Raw genomic sequence first — 20,648 nt, 5'->3', positions numbered from 1 at the left:
AACGCTTCGATCAATCATCAAATTAGTTTTTCTTATCATTTTACATACACTTAATCATTCCCGGTGGACTGACAATTGCTGTTTAACAGCTTCTTGCTGTAATACATGCACACATTTGTATCATAGTTTGGAGACCTTTCTGTTGAAAATGTGTCAGGGTTAAATCGTATACATATACATGCACAGTGCGTTAACTGGAGTGCGGGTATTAGTTACCCGCACTCCAGAGCATGCCCATTGATTGGCTCATTTTTGCTGGGGTTTACATATTGTGACGGCAGAGAAAGGGAAAGCGACAGAAATGTCATATCCAGATGTTCGTTCATTGGTTCATTTTTGCCGGGGTTTCATATTGTGATACAGGGAACGTGCTTTTATGTTTGACTATGATACAAAAGAGAAAGAACACCAAAACACTCGGCAATCTGATTTATACTCGGGGGCTACGCCCCCTCGTACAAATCAGATAGCCTCGTGTTTCGGTGCTCTTTCTATTACTTATCATCCGTAGACTGGTCAGTAACGTGTAAACAACCAGCACGCTAAAGATAACACCTATCTTTAAAAGTTAGTTGCAGACATCAAACGCGCCGACGTCGGCGTATCAAAGAGAAAAATTAATTAAACAAACGGTTGGTCGCACTGACCGTAACTAATTAATGCTACACTAATTATGAATAAATGATCCTTTTAGTGGGTTTTTATTGTTTTAACAGGCACCCGGATCATCTTTATTCGGCTAAATACCGTCTCGCCACATCTTAGGTCATAACATGTTCGTTTAAGTTATACTGTCTCCCCTAGAAGTTTGTATTGAGCACGAGTTCAAGGGTTATCTTTGGCACGTGTAATTCATCATTTACATTTAAGGGTTCATTTCTAACTCTTGTTGAGGTAGCCATTTCATAAATTTATCCCATTTATCATTACAACTCGACTTCTTTCATCAGTGGTGTAACTTATTGCAGCCAGTTTTCCCCGTCATCTCCAGAATTTCTAAAAAGAAAAAATGACGAAGTTAATAAATATCTACATACAATATTTAAATACGTACGTACAGTTTTAATTGGTCAAATGCTTTTGCACATAAACTGTATAAGAACGACTACTTAAAAGGGATAAGCCTAAATTAATCTGTCTTATACTGTATACACTGAATACATCTATATTGGCCTGTCCGTAAAATACAATTTTGGGCTGTTCTTTTTAAAACTATATTGGCCTGTCTGTATAAGACTATACTGGACTGCCTGTATATGATTATATTGGACTGTCTGTGTAAAACTATATTGTTATTTTCTGTTTAAGACTACATTGGCCTGGCAGTGTAAGACACATATTTGTTTAACTACTTCCAGATTTGACACATATTAATATAAAATCAACTTGACTAAGCTCTTTTCTTTTGGTTGGCTTTTATTATTATTTCTTTTTTTCCATTTTTTATACATTTTAGTATATTTTGCACTTTATAGCTTAACACCATTCTACATGTATATATCTCCAAACAACGATGATGCATATAAAAAGAAGATAAAAAGCAAATAAATCTGTAAAGATTGTATTTGAAGAGGTCATCTGGTAAGTTTGGCTATTACAACGATTTATTATACATATCTGTATGTAAACAGACCGGAGACTGGACTGAATTCTGGCCCCTGGGAGGACAACAATTTTACGGACGATTAGACACATTTCGAAAAATCACAACCCCCAGGCAAAACAATCCGCATATGTTTACATATCTATCTCAAATCATACACTTGAAGTCCTGATCGAATTTAGATAAAATATTGTAAATTAGCTGTGACTTTGTAATAAGCATAAACAACTCCCGAAAAGTTTCTAAATTATGGAAAATATACGGGCAATATGTAAAAAATTTACAAATTACATTACTCTAGTCGAATTGAAAAAGCAAAATGCAATGAAATTTGATAGAATTTTACCTAATATCTTTAAGTCGTCTGCGCAACACTTGATGAAGTGTGTCAGTTTTCAGCATCCATGCACCTGAGTACAGCTTCTCACTTTACAATCTGGGCGTAATTTGGCACAGTCACAGGAAACAATCGGATTGAAGAGTTTGTTTCTTCTTGTTACTATAGCGGCAAATTGTGTTAAATGAGTCATGTAATTTGACTTGTATTGCACGTATTAAATATATGCACGTGTCCATGTTGTGCTTATATAAAATGTTTACACTTCTCCACAAGGTGAACACAAAAAGCAATAACTTTGAAGATTTAAAAAAATATATCACAGACGAAAAAAATATTATGTAGTTTTCGTATCAGACGACACAGTCTTGAATATTGTTTCTCATTAAATTCAATTTCCCGCCATTTCTGTGTCTGTTTGAATAACTAGAATCTGCACTTTGGAATCCCGACGAGGAGCGACTTTCGTCGTCATAATACATCGGCATACTGTAAGATGACGACGGCGTCGACGGTGTTAAGTTGTTCGCAACTAGTCCAGACCCCATATAAGATGGCGTCTTTTTAAAGGAGAATGGAATGATTTTCTGGTGTGGAATTGTGTCGTTCTGCAGACATCTTGACGGAAATGTCGTCATCTGTTGCATGCTGGGACTTTCACTTCTTGAGCTTTCCCATCTGTCCCTTGAGCGTTGTATATCTGGAAATAAACCCGTATTATTGATAATTGACATACATGTCTATATTTCAAAGTTTTGGTTCAAAGGGCTGCAACTTTATTTATAAATTGTTATGTTACAATAAATTACATCATTATTTTTATTCTTTAGGTTTATTCGGTTGAAGGACACTCGTAAAAGTTTCAGTATCGCTGTGTCGTTGTTAATGTCAAACATTAAAATAAAATGTCGCTTAAGTCTCTGAAATGGTCAAATATTAAATACAAACTTTTTTTGACTGGTGATGTAAATGTAAAGGGAACAGAAGAGAGATAATTCAACCAGTTACTTACCATCTCTAATAAAACCTAAACCAGACGGTATCTGAAGGTCATCGTCACTACCACCTTTACCACTGTCTCCGTTACTCTCTCCTGACATGTCCGAATGACAATCGTCCAATTTACCTTTTGGAACACATAGCTGATATTGAGGCGGGGGCTGAAACGAATGAATAAATATACATTAAATAATTCGTCTAAAACTTGTCATATTTAATAATTTTTCGTTCAAAGTTAATTCGCAAATTATATAATGCACTGTTACACATAAAACAGAATTCGTTCATGATTTGCGTGCAAAACGAAATGCATATTGTTGTGTTCAAATGCACAAGAATCACACGCAGCGTAATCTAGTACCATAAATTGTCCGTAATCGTTCACTTAAGTAATCAAGCTTCCAAAAAAAACGCAAGCATTGTTTGTGGTTCAAGTAAATCATTGTTTAAAAACATGTAACGAAAACCTTATAATTTCACAGTCATTAAATAATCATTACCCATTCTTCAAACGCTTCGAAATTTGGACCAAAATTTGAACGGAAGTTTTTTTTGGATACGTCATTGTTTAGCGTTCAACTTATGATATCACCGTGTTCTCATTCTTTCAAAATTAATAGTATGAATAATTAAACGGATGCTTTATAAATTCATATATCACAGCTCGTGTAAGATTGACAAGATAAAATATGTTAACAGATGAGTCTCAAGACGTAACTAAAACCTGTACAGGGATATTTTACAAAACCATTAAGCGAGTTGGAATTTAATTGAAAAAAAAACACACCAACATATTCAGCCATTCTGATACATCTGTTTCCTAATTTGTAACGAATCACAGAGATGACACGTGAGATCTTTTATATCTCATCGACGCCAGAGACAGCAGAAATATTCTCGCATGCCATCCTTTGTGCTTCCGTATTTTTGCCCCCCCCCCCCCCCCCCCCCACAATGAGAATGACAATGTCACGCAGTAGAGAGGAGGGAAACAAAAAAGGGATGTTCAAACACTGTATTAAATGACACGTAGTATCGTAGTGTAGTTACCGGCTTAAGTTCGCTCAATAACAGGATATATTATAAAACGAACATTTCACAAAAACTGTCAATGCGTATGATACCCCGCATATTATAATATTAATCCGTACCATTACGTGAACGTTGGCATTAGACCACTAAATCACCATGAGTTTGCACTATTTTAATAGCATTTACCTTTTTCATATTTTTTTTTATATAAATTTCGTTTAAAAAGCAAAAATGTACCTTCACAATGTTATCTCTTCATTGAAAAATATATTTCTTTTTATTTTCATATCACAAAAAAGACATGTAAAATCTCAAGGCTGGTCTATAGAAATGAATTGTAAAATAACAAAATGCACTGATGACTTAGATCACCCAAAAACTTTTGTAAAGCGTTTAAATAGAAAATGATAATTCAGAAGTCAAATTGACAATAAAATGACATATTATTATAAATTTTTCTTGTATTGTGGGGTATCAGATGTGTAGATAGTACTTATTCTTTTCATTTATAATAAATGTAAACTAATCTAATGGCTATTATATGTATAATGACCCAAATAGGCCTGTCAAGTGGGTGTACAATATATTTTGATATTAATAAGTAAAAACTCTATTCAGTCCGTTATACGGTATACGGTAAATTTCGGTCTCAAAGCGTAAAACAATGTGAAACAAAATAACACGTTTTCATTTCTGTGAACAAAAAGTACAACTAATGATAATTATTGTATATTTTCTCTCGTAGTATTTTACGTATTCATAACTCATATCTGATTTTATATTTGCAAAGGCATTCGGGAGAATAATTTATATGTATATTAAGATCTTTACTTAACTTGTCAAATCAAATGAGCTTTCACCCCTTGAAAGGTTTTTAAAGCTATCATCATGACCCATAAAATGTTTGCGCCCGATGGTTTTTATTATTGCACCGGCTTTTTAAGTGCCACATTATTAATCGGATATGTAATTATGGCCGTGCATGAGTAAATTACAGATACTTTAACTTTCTGAAAGGAATCACGAGCAGAAAATAGCCTCTTTTGCTCTTCCAAAATTTCAAGTATTTCTATACCGGCCATTTTTACATAGTTTATTAGTCATGCATGATACCAACGGGAAAATTTTTAATCTTAAAAATTGGATAAATTAACTATATTAACGCAACGAAACTATGTCCATATAAAAATGATATGTTTCTGTTCGCACGCCTTTAATAAACTATGTTTACATACATGTACTTTACATTCCTGATACTTTAATATACTGTTCTAAAATCTAATATCAAGAAATGGCTTTTGACATAAACAGACAGCTTGGTCGAGATATACTGGCATTTCTGAGATTGAACAATTCTAATAATTAAATTAAACATATACACCGCGACCCAAGTCGCTGTCACATGATGAAAGTCAGGAAGAAATGGATTCAGAAGCAAAATGGAAACCGAAGAATGCATCCAATTTGATATCTTTCTTACATAATAATCCCTTAGGCTTACCAATTGAATATAAAAGAGATTGACGCAGCGATGTATTAACCAATTAAAGAATATATCAATATAAGAAAGTCTGTTTCAGAAATCTGAGATTGCCTTTTTACGTACAGTTCGAAAAACTGAAATTTATATATGACGTGGGCCATTTTATCATAACGAAGATTTGTAATTTCAATTCCAAAATCGTTTGAACTTTCAGTACCAAAAGCAATCATTTCGGATATGGGTTTTTTGTGTGTTTTAATCACAATAAGTAAATACTCCCATGTGCGCAAATTTTAAATTTGATTAGCAAAGATAAAACGATGCTAAATTCATCCTCTTGTTCAAATAAAGCATTGTTAAGCCAAATTTATTTCCCCAACTTTTCTCAATTTACAAATGTACAAATAAAAGATTAAATTGTGTCAGGGTTTTTTATGTGTGTGTGTTTTTTTTTAAATTTTAATATCATAATATCAACAACAACAACAACAACAACAACAACAACGGAACAGCAGTAGCTAATTTCTGCACAGCACCGGTCTTTGTTTAATTAAATATTCAAGAGGAGATTTATTTGGATATTAAAGTACGGCAAACGAGAAAACCTACGGCTTATAATACCGGCAGGGGTTTGATCTTACCACGTGTATATATTTAAAATTTTTAGAAAACGCATGTTTATTTTGACAGAACAAAAAACCTCTAAAAGCTACTGCCGCTCGGTTTATGTTAACGGATGAAACTTCTAAAAGGTTTATGGCCGCATCAATTCTGAGGAAAATTATATGTTAGCCCTGACAAGCCTTGCTAGGCTAGTACATCATAGATATTCTCACAGAAGAGAAAAAATCCTAGTTAATCCCGACATCAACCCATGCAGGTTTTCACAAAATTTAATGATATAAAATAATTACAAAAAATTAATCCATGTATGAAAGCGAAGTCGGTTCGGGGATATCTAATGGAACATATTCTTCAATAGCTCGATTAATTTTGGAACTATTATAGGCGCTTATGAGTACTTACACTAAATCCCAAATGGTAATGAAACAAGTTGAGCCCATCATATCGCGTGAGAACGATGCCAAAGTGGGGATGCACTGTGGAAACGTTCCAAGAATGTTCAATGTGCCTTTAATTAAGGCTAAGAAGAAACATTGTGCAAATAGTTCGGCAGTATAAAGAATACAGTCTGTGTGAATAAATTTTCCAAGAATGATAAATCGATCTATGTTTGATAAGAAGCAGTTGATCAAAAAGAGAGAGAGTAAATATCTTAGACAGTCCCGAAATAAATATTGTATTTCCTTCTATAATAAATTCAAAAACAAATATGTGCGATGTCTACATGAAAGAATTTGTAAAATTTATTGCAATTTATTCCGTGGAAATAGCATGGCTGTCGTTGTCTTTCATATTTGCTCGAACCGGGGTTTGAAGGTGGATGGCATAAAAAACTGGTTTTGTTTTTCAATTTTTAGTATTGTTCAACCGAACAATTGACATATATTTATATGAAACCTTATACGAGACTCTGTCATATATCCGTAATACCCTTAAAGTAATATAAAACATGCCAAATGGACAAAGTTTTGTTTTGAAGTACCCCTAATGGCGTATCTTTTTGCAAATTCATTGAAACTGGAGAAACCCTCCTAAAACCTGTCGAATCATATGTTGTTCCTCGGTCATGTAATTTTCTCTTACATTTCATGCAAATTAAGAAACTAAACCAAAAAAGTTTTATTTTTTTAGGATGGGTTACATACCGAAAGTTAACCACATGTAGGTATCTACTAGTATATAAGATTTCTCTAACGAACATACATACAAAGTATTGCTTTCAAAACTCAAATTTTACGAAGGTTCTTAAAGCACTTTGTTTTGACGTCGATTTAACTAATGGGTTTGCTATACACAGGAAGAAAAATGACGAAAATATATTTTCATTTATTTCGATTACTTTTAGGTGATTTTTCATTTTGGATGAGTCAGTTATAACAGCGACGAAACGTGAATAGATTCATTTTCATAAATATTTCAGTAGATTAACACACGCTTAAAAGGATTCAAAATAATAATACACGCGTTTTTTTGGCGCTCTCAGCCTCACAATAACACTTTGAAGGGAAAATGAAAATATACGAGGTGGCTCTGGCAGGGTAATGTGCAGAAAACTGCATAAACAAGAATATCATATGGCGAAAACTGGCCCTCTATAGTCACTCTTGTCCATGTTTATGTGGGGGGAATGTAACCCAGTAGTGAAATTATCCCAAACAGACATATTTATAACCCCAAACCGTTCATCCAAATGTGACTTCAATTTCGTCCCCCTTTTATCATAGAGAAGTCAATTTATACGAAAGGAGGTATTTTATAAATAAGGAAATGTGATATCAAAAAATTCTGGTGGATAACTTAGGGACATAGTGGCATTTTAGAATTTTTGCTCGTCACTAAAATACGTAATTTCAATAACGTATACAAAATTGAATATTTTTTCATGTTCTAATTTTTAAGACATATGTCTGCTGTTATTTTTAAGAAACTTAAAATTACCCAAATGGGGAAACATTTGATTATTTAAAACAACACTGCCTCTTAAGCACTAAGAATGTCTGAGATAATTTCATACTTAAAGAGTTCGCTGTAAAAAGAAAAAAAACCTCATAACATAAGAAGAGAGTATTAATTTAAAAGCAGCCCATTTAATTTGAATACCAAATATCCAACATTCTTTACGTAATCCACAAAATAACAGACAGATCACCTCCTTGGGGGAAACATATTATTTAAATGCATTAAATGCGCTATTTAAGAGAGGAGAGTTCGCGAGTCAGACACGGAAGTTTGCAAGATGCACGGTGACTTGCACGGATCAGCACGTGCAAAACACGTTCTATAATTTGAATGAAAATCATCTAACAAATTTCATATGTAACCACTAGTAACGGGTCTTTCAAGGTACGTTTTTTAATAAGGTCCAAGTTCAACATAAGTTTTATTTTATTATTAAGTTATGGGTAATGAAGTTTAGGTTTATCCTTCTTACTGCTATAAAAGCGGCTTTAGAAACAAATTTGAAAAGGTAAACAATACCGTTTCGGTTATATGACGATGGAAATTTTAGATTTTTGGCAGATATTAAAACGGGATATATGACATTAAAACTGTACTATATTGTCAATTTAAGACGCAAGAATGGTTAACACCTGAGAGATATAAAATAGCAATTTTCTTTCGTCAAATATGCTATGACTCAATTTTTATACGTTTTAAGGGAAAATAAACTCTACATTAAATACTAACATCATGCAGATGAATTAATCCGAATGAAATTTCGGATATTTCCTTGCATTTCGAAAATGTAATTTTCCCTGGGCCATCGGTAAGCTTTTTAAGATGTTATTACAAGCTAAGACTTTTAATTAAAGCACAGTGTAAATGAAGAAATTTATTCTGTTAATTATTACTCTAGTGAAATTAATTTCGTTTACTGAACTTTTTGCAATAACATTTCATTTTTTTCTTGATAGTTTCCTGTTCATTAACATGATTTAAAATTCCTAGCTTTTAATTGGAATTTGAAAAGCGATTTAAGAAATAAATTCTTTATATTAGTTATCTTTTAATGTTTTATAGGCATTTCGAAATTTTGCATCGTACGTTATGTCACTGTCAAAAATATTGTTTACAAAAGTAAATGCAGTTGCAAAGAAAACAACATTTCCTTTATTACCAAATTGTATAATAAATGCGTGAAAATCATGCAAAATAGCTATAGGTATATTTATAGATATATTTGAATATGTAACTGTGAAATATCCAAGTGATATCATATTTCTATTAGATAAACATCTTTTAACTGTAAGGAATTTGCATCCATTTATTATTCAGCCTTAACGGATTTTACATAAAAATTACAGTCGTAAAATCTCATTTTTGTAGGTTTTAATAATCGCCTTCTCATTTATCTGTAATTGAAAACCGTTTTTGCGGATGACATAGGAAACCCCGTCATTTTGAATGAGTAAGTTTTTTCTTATTTTTCAATTTAGTGAAAGATTACCAAAAACATGGGTACAAAAACATAAAAATGTTAGTCGAAAACCACATAAAACATGGGCATCATTCGAGTGATGAAGCACATTTTAACCAAGACAAAATGTCTTTTGGTAAAATTCAGACATACAGTGGCACACCGTTGCAAATAACCATCTGCCTGATATTCTTAGAACTCTCTTTTTCATCTTAATAGGTACACAAACATATATTGAAGATCAAACAAAGTAAACAGTATTGTTTCTACACTTTTATGTTGGAGTTTAAGACGTTCGTCTGCATTTAAAAAAAATAAAGACATTATTCTGTTCCATTACTGAAGATATGTAATTCTATTTTTAGATTTCAAAGCGCTTTTGTTATATTATTAGAGCACGCACTGTCCATAAAAAAGTCCGTCTAATATCTGAAGTTTTCTATACTCTCCGGCAGAAAGGAGGTATTATGACGTACCGTGAGAATTGACGTTACCCCCGTGATTGACGTTATTAATGAGGCGTTGTATGTTATTAATAACACGTTCAATGTGATAAAGGCCACGTCAAGCTGATTAAATGTGTGTTATTTTTTACACTTTAACGTAAATCTTTCCCGGATGACCTGTCCGTGTTTTATTAACCATGATAAAATACGAAACGTAAAACTTTCATTTATTTGCTTTCTGCAGTGAAAGCTTTTGCTCAAGAAATATTATACTAACAAACATTCATAGTAAAAAAGGTTCCATGACAAAGAAAACTCAAATATCAAATGTTCTCTCGCAGAACAAGAAAATATAATTTATAAACGTAATAAATTCTGGGACTTTTTCGCAATATATTAAGGCACGCACTCTTGTTTTATTTTGACCGAAGGCGGTACATGATTTAGTGGGTAAGTTGACTGAAAAATAAAACCTCGTATACCAATTTCTCACTTTTCAGCTTCACGTGTGATTTAAAGCTCGCTTCGGACTGTCATAATATCTAAAATGGTGCTAAAACAATGTTTTATCTGTCTGGAGGCATAAAATAGACGGTGAACATGAAAATATTGAAGCTTTGTGAAATTTTGGCAAGAAGTAAGTCACAAAACGGAGTGCTTCCAAACTACTTTAATAGACCATAACGTCCAAAAGATTGCGGGTATTAAGCAAAAAGATGTGTCGTAATCTAAGGAAAAAACAGACATATCATTTCAGAATTAGGAGTAATGTATTATAATCGCAGACCATAGGCTTTTAGACATACAAAAACTTTGAAGTTTACGGCGCTTTTGTAGACCCTAAAGTAAAGGCATGCACACAGTTGTTTCGTGGTAACTCGAGACGAAAATGCTTTCATAATACTACATAATGATGAGTGAAAACTTATGAATTCCCAGTAACTTAAAAGCTAATGAAAGGTGACACCAGAAAGTAAGGAACTTCGCTTGATAATAACTTGACATTTGTGGTAATAAAACTTGTTATATAATGTACATATCTCAAGAATTCTATTTTCATAGCCATGACTCATGGAATTCTTCAAAAATTTGTAGAAAAAATCATTTCTGATCGATACAGGAAAACGGTTGCATGTTTTATGTTCACTGATAAGCCTTCAGAGGCTTTTTTCTATTCTTTCTTACATAATATCACAAACTCGATATGATTTTTGCAATAATTCGACCTGATCTTTTTTCAAATTTAAACACGAGGTTTGTAATAGCTGATACAATCTGGAAGATAAACAAGTTTTAAGTTTCAATTTTTGAAAACTGATCACCGATATTGAAATTATTTACTTTCTTCCAGTAAACTACACAAATTATTACCTACAATGGTGATTCAATGTTGTAATTAGACACAAGAATGTTATCTCGATATACGGGTACATTCGTACATTTTATGAAATAATTATACATTTTAAACAAATCAATTAGGTGCGCTTTCAATCAATGGAATAAATTAGGTGCCCTTACAATGGAATACTTCATTTATAATGTAACAAATACAACAGACCAAAGATATTTTATGTATTTCATTATTTCATTTGGTCCAAAATGAAGGACAACGGTGACAAAAGCGAAATATAAATACATGTATATAAAGCGCAAATACATGTATATATTTACTTTTTTGTTATAGTTCTCTTTTTGCTCTACTTTGTCGTCGGCTGTTAACAAACTTTGAATCAGGAATGATATATTATTAATATAAACTCTGCGGCTTCTTTATTATCGATATATATATAAAATACATTGTTTAATACAATTTATTTTTGATAAATGTCCATTTAAATTCATTTGAAAGTTCACGGAACATTTAATTCGTTTATTCCCAGGTCGTTTTCACCACTAAATGTATGCATAAATGTTGCCTTGGCAATCTATTTTATTGCCATTAATACAAATTATTTTTTTAGAAGTATGATATTTGACAGTAAATAAAGATTGATGATGAATAGTTTGGAACGTATTAAACAGTATGGAGCACGGCCACGGTCATTAATCATTACCATAGAGAGAATATATCCCGTACCCGCAGCGAGCTAATCCGTATGGGTAAGACTATAATCCCGTACCAGGAACATTTACAAGCATGTCGTCTTTCAGTCACAGAAGCAAAAGTATTTTATTTGACTTGCGTCAACACATTTTCTTTCAAAACTGTGAAGAGACAGAATGTTTTTTTTCCAGCAAACGGTAACCAAATTGCGCACCGCTTAAAGGTCTGCGTTCATTTAAAAAGGGAAACTATAAAACTTTTTCACAATGGCTTTGTGGGCATCTTCACACAGTTTTCGGGGTGATTTATTGTTTGATATTGCTTAAAGCTACTCTAGCGTTTGTATATAAAAAGGTTAATCTAGGGGCATGAAAAAACGGTGACTATATAGGTAAGTAACTAAGTATATATTTACTTGAAATAAACCCTCTTTCTTATCGAATGACTCTCCACCATGAAGGTTAAAACGAGCATACACTCGGTATTTCTTTAACTAATTATAGTAATTGAAACGAAATCTGACAATTTATCGAATGATGACACTTTTTTGTAAACGGAACTTTCACATTTGTAAAATGCGAAAAAGGAAGTAAAAAAGGGAATTATTTCAGTATTCTTGTCAAAAGTGCACTGCCAACAAGTTTCAGAACTTGATTCAAACACATTTCAAGCATTCAAATTATTTTTAAGCATACATATTTTAAGCATATTTAAACATTTGTTGATTTTTCGCGTGGCCTTTAAAGAAACAGGTTAAATTAGAATCCAAACGTCAAATCCTTTTAAAAAATACATACATACACTCTCCGAAATTGCTTTTAAAACATGGACGAGTTGGATGAGCTGTAAATCAGTTGCATTACTGACAAGATAAAACCTGGTTGATCTAAAATTGTTTTGATGTAAAATATGTGAGTATTCGCCATTATCTTATCATGTCACGATTGAAGCTTTGAAAATTTCCCCCCTAAATTCTAGATCAGCTCCTGTTTTAGAGAACGGAGAGGAAATGTTAGCAGACGACATTGGGCTATTGCACGAGTTTCGGGCAATTTCCATCGAGGATCGCAGACAAATGATCATTTATTGACACGATGGTTAATTTAACAAGATTTTCTGTAGATTTTACTGCTAATCAGTGCCAGATGCGTTACTATTTTAAATCCCATATCTTTTAAATGATCCATCATTTTCATCAATCAATTTCACCTTTTTTTTTTACTTTTTTGGAGGAGCATAGGGTTGGCGGGGGATGTTGTGATTCAAATGGATGGAGGAAGGCATTGGAAAGGAAGCTTACGACACTATTCCATATCTATCCCAATTAAATGCAACTTAACTTAATCTTTAAGTCATGCCGATAGATATAGATAGCTAAATGTTTTAACAAAGTACTTATTTAAAGTTCTTTGACAGAATTCATTTAGCTTAAATAATCTCGTAAAAAAATTAAAAGTTGAGTCATTAATCTTTCTACCCATTGTAATGAATTGTAGGGGAAAACGTATTTACTGTGTAAACTTACTTGCTTTCAATTCCAGAGACAACATTAGAACGCAAATAATATAAGAACATTGATTTATTAGCCATTTGAATTGAAATTCATTAATTACATCGTAGTTATTTCAGGCTACATTCTCAGCCGTTTTAGTTCCTTCAGAGAATTAAAATTGACCTTAACGCTCTGTGATCATGCACGCGGGCTTTATCACGTGCATGCCCAATCACGGTGTCTTGATAGGAAATTGCCTAATTAACTCGTGTAAGCTCGTACACGTTTTAATTACCGTCAAAGTGCTAAGAACCATTTGGTGAAATCGTTCCGTACTCGAATGAGGAATTTGAGTCCGAATTTCGACACACTTTAATTATTGATTAGCAGACGACATTCAATCAGCAGACGGCATTCAATGTAGCCCTACCGGTATGAAATATAACAAAAAGGAACTTTTTCACCGGAATGACTGACAGGAAAATGGGCATTATGTTCGAATGAAGTGGCATCACATAGTTGTTGATATTTTCTAAAACTTCTTTAAATAAAATGGAGCTGAATCGATGAAGCGGGTCAGTTCGCCTTTTATTTTCGTGCCAATGAAATCCAATTAACCATTTTACCTTTTATACGAAATGAATGGAATTAATGAAAAGGGATCGACTTTCAATGTTTAACCTGAATATTGCTAAAACATGTTTTTCGCGTCCTTCAAATGATGTGAAACTCGTAGACACTTTGTCTAATCTAAATCTACTGGAAATTCTACATGTCTTTTTTCATTAATATTTGGCGTCTGTTATCAAAGCTTTGCGGGCTTTTAGTATTTATTCTGTATTAAGATGCCACTTTTTTCTCAGGGCCACTTCGGTCAGTATCAAAAAATAAAAGTCAGTTTGTATTAATGAGAGATTCCACTGGTACTTAAAAAACGGAAAACTATCTTTTCAAGCATTTCATTTGTGAAGAGTTCATATCTGCTTGTGTCGATTTTGTAATTCTTCATGGTCTGAATTCACTTTCGAATTTGCAATTGTTTGTTGTTGTTGTTTTTATTATTTTTATTATGATTTTGGTCATTTCAGTATTTCTTATTTACGAGCACATAATGCAAGAACTCTTTTTTTACATTTCTGTTGGGAAACGTATAAAGAAGAATCATGAAAAAAAAATGACAGTGGAAAAAAACTGATCAAAATCAATAGTTATCATTTCTACAATTGTTTTTGTTTTTTCTGAAAGCCATAAAACAATGGCTCCTTGATCGTAGAAATAGACAGGAAGAACACGTCATCGAGAAATATTGCCAGGTCATTGAAAATATCAGGCAAAACTGTTCGCGTATCAATCTGTAACTTGATGCCATAACCAAATTATTGTGATGAAAGAGCAGATATAATTCAATTTTCTATTAGTTACTTGAAAAGTGTCATTTTAAAACACAGATCTAGTAAAATTGAGCCTTTCCAGAGTTTGTTGTAACCACTGACTTAGAAACCATATGCGAAAAAAAATTATATACGGAACAGAACGGCCGTTACGACAGGAAATAGGAGTTTTACGGAAGACCGTAGTATGTAATTTAGTACTGTAGTCCTATGACAAATAAATTGAGACGCATATGGCTGTAACCACATGGAGACACTTCAACTTTTCTTATATATCGATTGTAGAACATTTTATTCAAACCTCAAATTTCCTACACGCCATCTCAGAAATAAATAGACTTTTAGTTAGATCAGTTCCGGATGAATCCGAATGTCTATAGTTTAATTAAGTAAAAAATGAAACCAAAACTTAATTATAAAACACCGTATAGGGTTTGCATGACAAATTTCGTGCATTGTAAAACATTTGATTTACTCTCCTATAGCTTAACTCGTTCCCGCACTTTGCCCAGGGCCAGAAAATAAGACGCTTTGATAAATATCTATCTAAAATATTACTATTGTACAACATTTTGATACATAAACAAAAGGACTAACTTTCTAGATATGTCATTATAATTTAACACACTTCAATATAGATGCAAATAAAGATAAAAATAAAAAGTGGGGAAGGGGGCTGGCTTATTTAACTTCTGTAATGTTATCTTTTCTTTGAAGGAGAGAAAAGAACAATTGTTATCATAGTGCGAATCGATTTAAAGTGATTATCACCTATTTTGTTCCGACAAATTCTTTTCTTTTGTTCATTCTAACGAGATTAAAAAATCGCCGCTGATCAATTAAAACGAATTAAAGAATGAGAAAAATTTTAAGATTCGGTGATAATGATAATAGACACTAGCCTTTGATCATTGACCTTTTCGTTACACTTAAGTTATTATCAATGGATTTTGAACATAGTACGAAAATAGTATGATTTTTATGGCATATAGATGCAATTATTCGGCCATGATGAAAGATAATATAATTTCTAACGTGTGCCAATAACTGTTAAACAGGGAAATAATTCCCGTACATAAATGCCAATACTTATATATCGGCAATATATCCCAAATTTATACATCATTTTATATAAAATTTATCACCTAGGACATATTTCGCATCCAATTCATAGTATCGCAAAATAACAGATATTTACGTGTTATTACTTTAAATTTACTTAATATGGCCTCTTCTTACCAGCTTTAACAGCCCAGTAAGTAGAATTATAAAAAAGCAAGTATATAAGCATGTATTGTAAATAATACATCAGAATTTGCGTGCAAGCAAATATGGACATGAAATATTATCACAAGCTATCTCCAGCAATTAAAAACTAAGATTTTGGGTTCGCTACTATAAATAAAATTTATATTTTGTAATATAATGTAGATAAGCCTACCTCTAATAGTATCTCGAAACTGTCTTGGCCGGGTTCATCAAGTGCACAGTTCATCTGGCTGTGGTTCATCATACCATTCTCCTCTAGTGAAAAACTCACTTCTTTTTTCTTCTTCTCTGTGAAGCTTGTATCCATAGGGAGAGGGAAAATATTGTCCACTTCTTCATTGTTCTTCGTATACATGTTATCGTTCAGCACCTTTTGTCGTTGTTTGTCGTCCCGACGGCGGGAATCGAGCCGACGGATAATACATATGGTAACTATGATCCCGGCAGATATTAGAATCGTTAAGGCAGCAACAACAACAACTATAACAAAGTTTTTATTCGGTTCTTCGGTAGATGAAGATAAGGTTTCGTTATCTGTTGTTATGAATATACGTAACATGGCCGTCGCCGGCTTGGTGCCATCCCCGCTATCCCGAACTGTTATTTTCAGTAAATACATTTTACCGACGTAATTAGTGTTTTCTAAAGGAGCTGATAAAATAACATCACCGCTAAGTGGATCTATGGAAAAGAAGTTTGTTTTGTTCTCCGTAGTCATAGAGTACCGTAAGTTCGAGTTATCCGTGTATGGCTCGTCTAAGTCGTATGCAATGACGTTATATACGATTGTTCTTGGTGACGTAAGGAATGAAACGTTTACGGTATTATTACCGGGTTTAGGATATTGAATGACAGGGTCGTTGTCGTTTTTGTCTACAATAAACACAGTTACTTTAGCTGTACTGAAAAGCCGCGATTACTGGCGTCTGTAGCGACAACTTCAAATGTATATTCGTCTTTTACTTCTCTATCCAATTCTCTATCTGTTTTGATTACCCCGTCTTCCAGAACAACGAATGGAACCTCAGGTTGACCTGGTTTCAACGAAAACTTTGTTATTGCATTACTGCTTTTGTCATTATCCTTTGCACTTAGTCGGTCCACGGACGTATCTGCGGGGAGATTTTCGTCTAACCAGAAACGGAATAAGGTTTGGTCGAATACAGGTTTCTCGTCGTTTTGGTCATTGATAGTAACAATCACAGATGTAGTTCCTGTTAGCGCTGGCACACCATTATCCTTCGCATAGATTGTTAGTGAGACCCCTTGACCTTCTTTAGATTCCTTGTCAAAGACTTTATTTGCCATGACCATACCAGTCTTCGAGTCGACATATGCATATTTAGAAGAAGTAGTTGCCATAAAGTAAGTTATATCGCTATTATTGCCGAAGTCAAGATCGAATGCTTTAACTGTTATAATTTCATCACCGATTTCATTATTTTCGTCAATATTTGTGAAGTACCGCTGCTGTCTAAATCTGGGCGGATTGTCATTCTCGTCGTTTATATGCACTAGGAAGCTTTTTGTATTACCTAGGGGAGGTACACCTTTATCTTCGCATCGGATACTAACGTTGTGAGAAGCTGATCGCTCACGATCCAATGACCTTGACACTATCACTTTGTACTCGTGCACGTCATATCGTTGTAGGCCGAAAACGTCACTAATCACGGAACAATTCACATTACCATTACGACCAGAGTCGCGGTCCACTATCGCCACGTGAGCTACAACAGCGCCGATATTGGCATACTCTGAAACCCTGGAGTAGTTGGCATTTGAGAGGAGATTGAGATGAATTTCCGGTGCACTATTTGACGTATCTAAAACAGAAACATCTACAAATGTCTGAGTAGTTAGAGGGGGGTTCCCCTGATCCGTCGCTTCCACAATCAGCCTGAAAGTATTACCAGCGTCCGAGTCTAATTTTTCTTTAATCTTTAAGTGACCTAGCCTTTCGTCTATACTAAAATACTTTAAATTGTTTTTTGGTTGAAATGAGCTTAGTTTAAACCTGACTTTCCCATTGTCGCCGAGATCGTCATCAGTCACTTTTAACGTGAGTATGACGTCATTAACGTTAACGTCTTCGTTAACAGTGATGTCATAGGAAGATTTTTCAAACACAGGACTGTTATCATTAATATCCAATACCGAAACATTCACCAATAATGTACCAATTTTAGGCGTTGGTCCCCCATCCTTTGCTATGATATAGAATTGATAAGAATCTTTAACTTCCCTGTCTAATTTCTCCTTTACAATGAGATTTATTTTGGAACTGCCGTCTAACTTTTTCGAAAATGTTAAGTTGAAGGGTAACGCCTCTCCCGTCATTTTGGGTTGCAGATCGTAACTTTTTAACGAAAACTGCTCACTTGTGTCTTTGTCACGGGCACCTTCTATAGTAATACTACTTCCGGTTAGGACTGATTCCGATAGAGGTAAGTTTAGACTGGATTTATTGAAAGTTGGAGCATTGTCATTTATGTCTTCTACAATCACTATGATATTGACAACATCGAAAAAGCCGTCATTTAAAACAGTTTGAGCGGCCACGTCGAGTGATATTTCGCACGTGGTGGTAAATTCACACAGAACTTCCCTGTCAATGATTTGTTTAGTTGTTAAATTACCACTTATTTCTTCCACTTCAAACAGAGACTCGTACTCGTTACCTTGTTTCATTAACGTGAACCGAAGTTCATCCCGGTCACTCTTGTATTGTTCAAGTATATTACCCACAACGTATCCGATCTTTTCCTCCTCTTTCATTCGAAATGTAAACGTTTCAGAAAAAACACTAGAAACAGATATTAATATCGTTACAGTCAATAAAAATCCTTTTACTTTGCAATCATCCATTGTGTTCCCCTCACAAGTTTACAATGAAAGTTAATTAATATAAACTGAATGATAAATGAAAGTACATCAAACGCTTGTCAATGGCTGAATACCGTCGTGTCAATTGTGATCTGACAGAGTTCAAGTGTTTTAACAGTAATGTCATTCATTAATAGTTGTTTATTTTTCACCTGTTGTAATTCTCTTTACCTACAGTCATAACACTAAGGAAATATCATACCTGTGATGGGCATCTGGTTCACTGATATCTGGACACGAATCTATAATAATCCCTCTAATATTTCCAGATTCCGAAAAAAAAATACGCTGATATCTTCTCATAAATAAGGCTGATTGTTTTAACCACTAACATATCTTTGTACCAAATAATTAAATCTCTCCGATACCATCTTATACCGCGTAGGAATATGTTTGTGATATTTCACTAATAGTCCTGAATAATTTAATACTTTTTCGCCGATTATATAAGTTTCGTTTAATTTCAATTCACTACATCTTCTAAAAATATCGGATAATAACAGCAAATCCCACTACGCTACCGCTGTGTATAAATGTTAAATGCACCAATAGCGCTCCGAGAACGTTTTTCACTTCGCCTTTAATCCCGTGTTACGCTCCAGTGGAACTCTTTTCACTCCAGACTCCGGGATGTTGATTATCATGTCATATTTGGTTTATAAAGTAAAATAATATAGCTTATAATGTACCATATCAATGTGTTTATTCAATCACTCTGTATGTATCCAAAGTTCTTGTTGGTAGATTGCCCTTTAATTACCAAAATCCGAGCGTTCTAACAAAGGTGATTACAAACACGTTTAACGAATTTTCTGCTTCGATCAAACCACCTGAATGATCGTATATTCTATTTTCTCCATTCAATGTCAATCATAGCGGAAAATAGGCATTTAACAGACGTTATTTCATGCCGCGAATTATATAATATAAAGACAGAGGCTTCTTAGTGCCGCTAATTACTGATATCTCCTCCCAATAAACCTATAATTAGCACCTTCGCAGCATCAATGGGATCATCAGCTTTTCACAATCATCGAGTTGTAGTAAATTTCTTAAGTAATAGATTATCCCCTTTTCGATTTAAATTGTCACCGTTGGACCACTTTTCGTTATTTTATTCTCACTACCGGATATCGAGTCCGAATTCGCTGTACCCCCACTGACGAAATCCAAATACACTTTAAAACCCAGCGCTTCGTGAAATAACCCTATTATTTACCGATAATTTCCCGATAAAATCTTACTGTAATACAATATCTTCACTACAGTAATGAAAGTTATGACATTTCGCAGTTATTTTAATAGTGTTAATCGTGCTGCGTTCCTTTTCACACTTCACTGCACCGCGAAATAGATTTAAAGCACTAATTGGCTAAAATAGCCAAAATATCTATTTCCGTCCGTCACTAATCCTTTTCGCACGTCTTGTTGGAATAGTACTTTTCGCGTCAATGTAACTATAACGCGTCTTTGATAAAAAGTGTTATTTTACTAAACGCTTATACCAATTTTGAATGAAGTTACTCCAATGATATCTACACTCGTTATAAAGACCCAGTGAACATTTTAGTCATGTCTTCTTGTCCCTTCTCCATTTGACAAATTTGTTTTTACACAGTCAGTT

The 20,648-nt window shown here is 33.7% G+C and overlaps 1 protein-coding gene across 1 annotated transcript; it reads right to left on the bottom strand.

Moving 5' to 3' along the window:
• Nucleotides 1–502: 502 nt before the first annotated feature.
• LOC132746069 (protocadherin-11 X-linked-like) lies at nt 503–20,569 on the bottom strand. Its single transcript, XM_060735141.1, is given in 5 exon segments — nt 503–996; nt 1,950–2,640; nt 2,953–3,100; nt 16,311–17,052; nt 17,055–20,569. Coding segments are annotated over 4 exon segments (3,189 nt in total). The 5' UTR covers nt 19,007–20,569; the 3' UTR covers nt 503–996; nt 1,950–2,293.
• Nucleotides 20,570–20,648: the final 79 nt, after the last annotated feature.

Source organism: Ruditapes philippinarum, unplaced genomic scaffold (assembly GCF_026571515.1).
Source record: "Ruditapes philippinarum isolate M1 unplaced genomic scaffold, ASM2657151v2 ctg5380_1_1_1_1, whole genome shotgun sequence".
Lineage (NCBI taxonomy): Eukaryota > Metazoa > Mollusca > Bivalvia > Venerida > Veneridae > Ruditapes > Ruditapes philippinarum.
The sequence above is the reverse complement of the archived record's forward strand: the minus strand, read 5'-3'. Positions and strand labels throughout refer to the sequence as shown.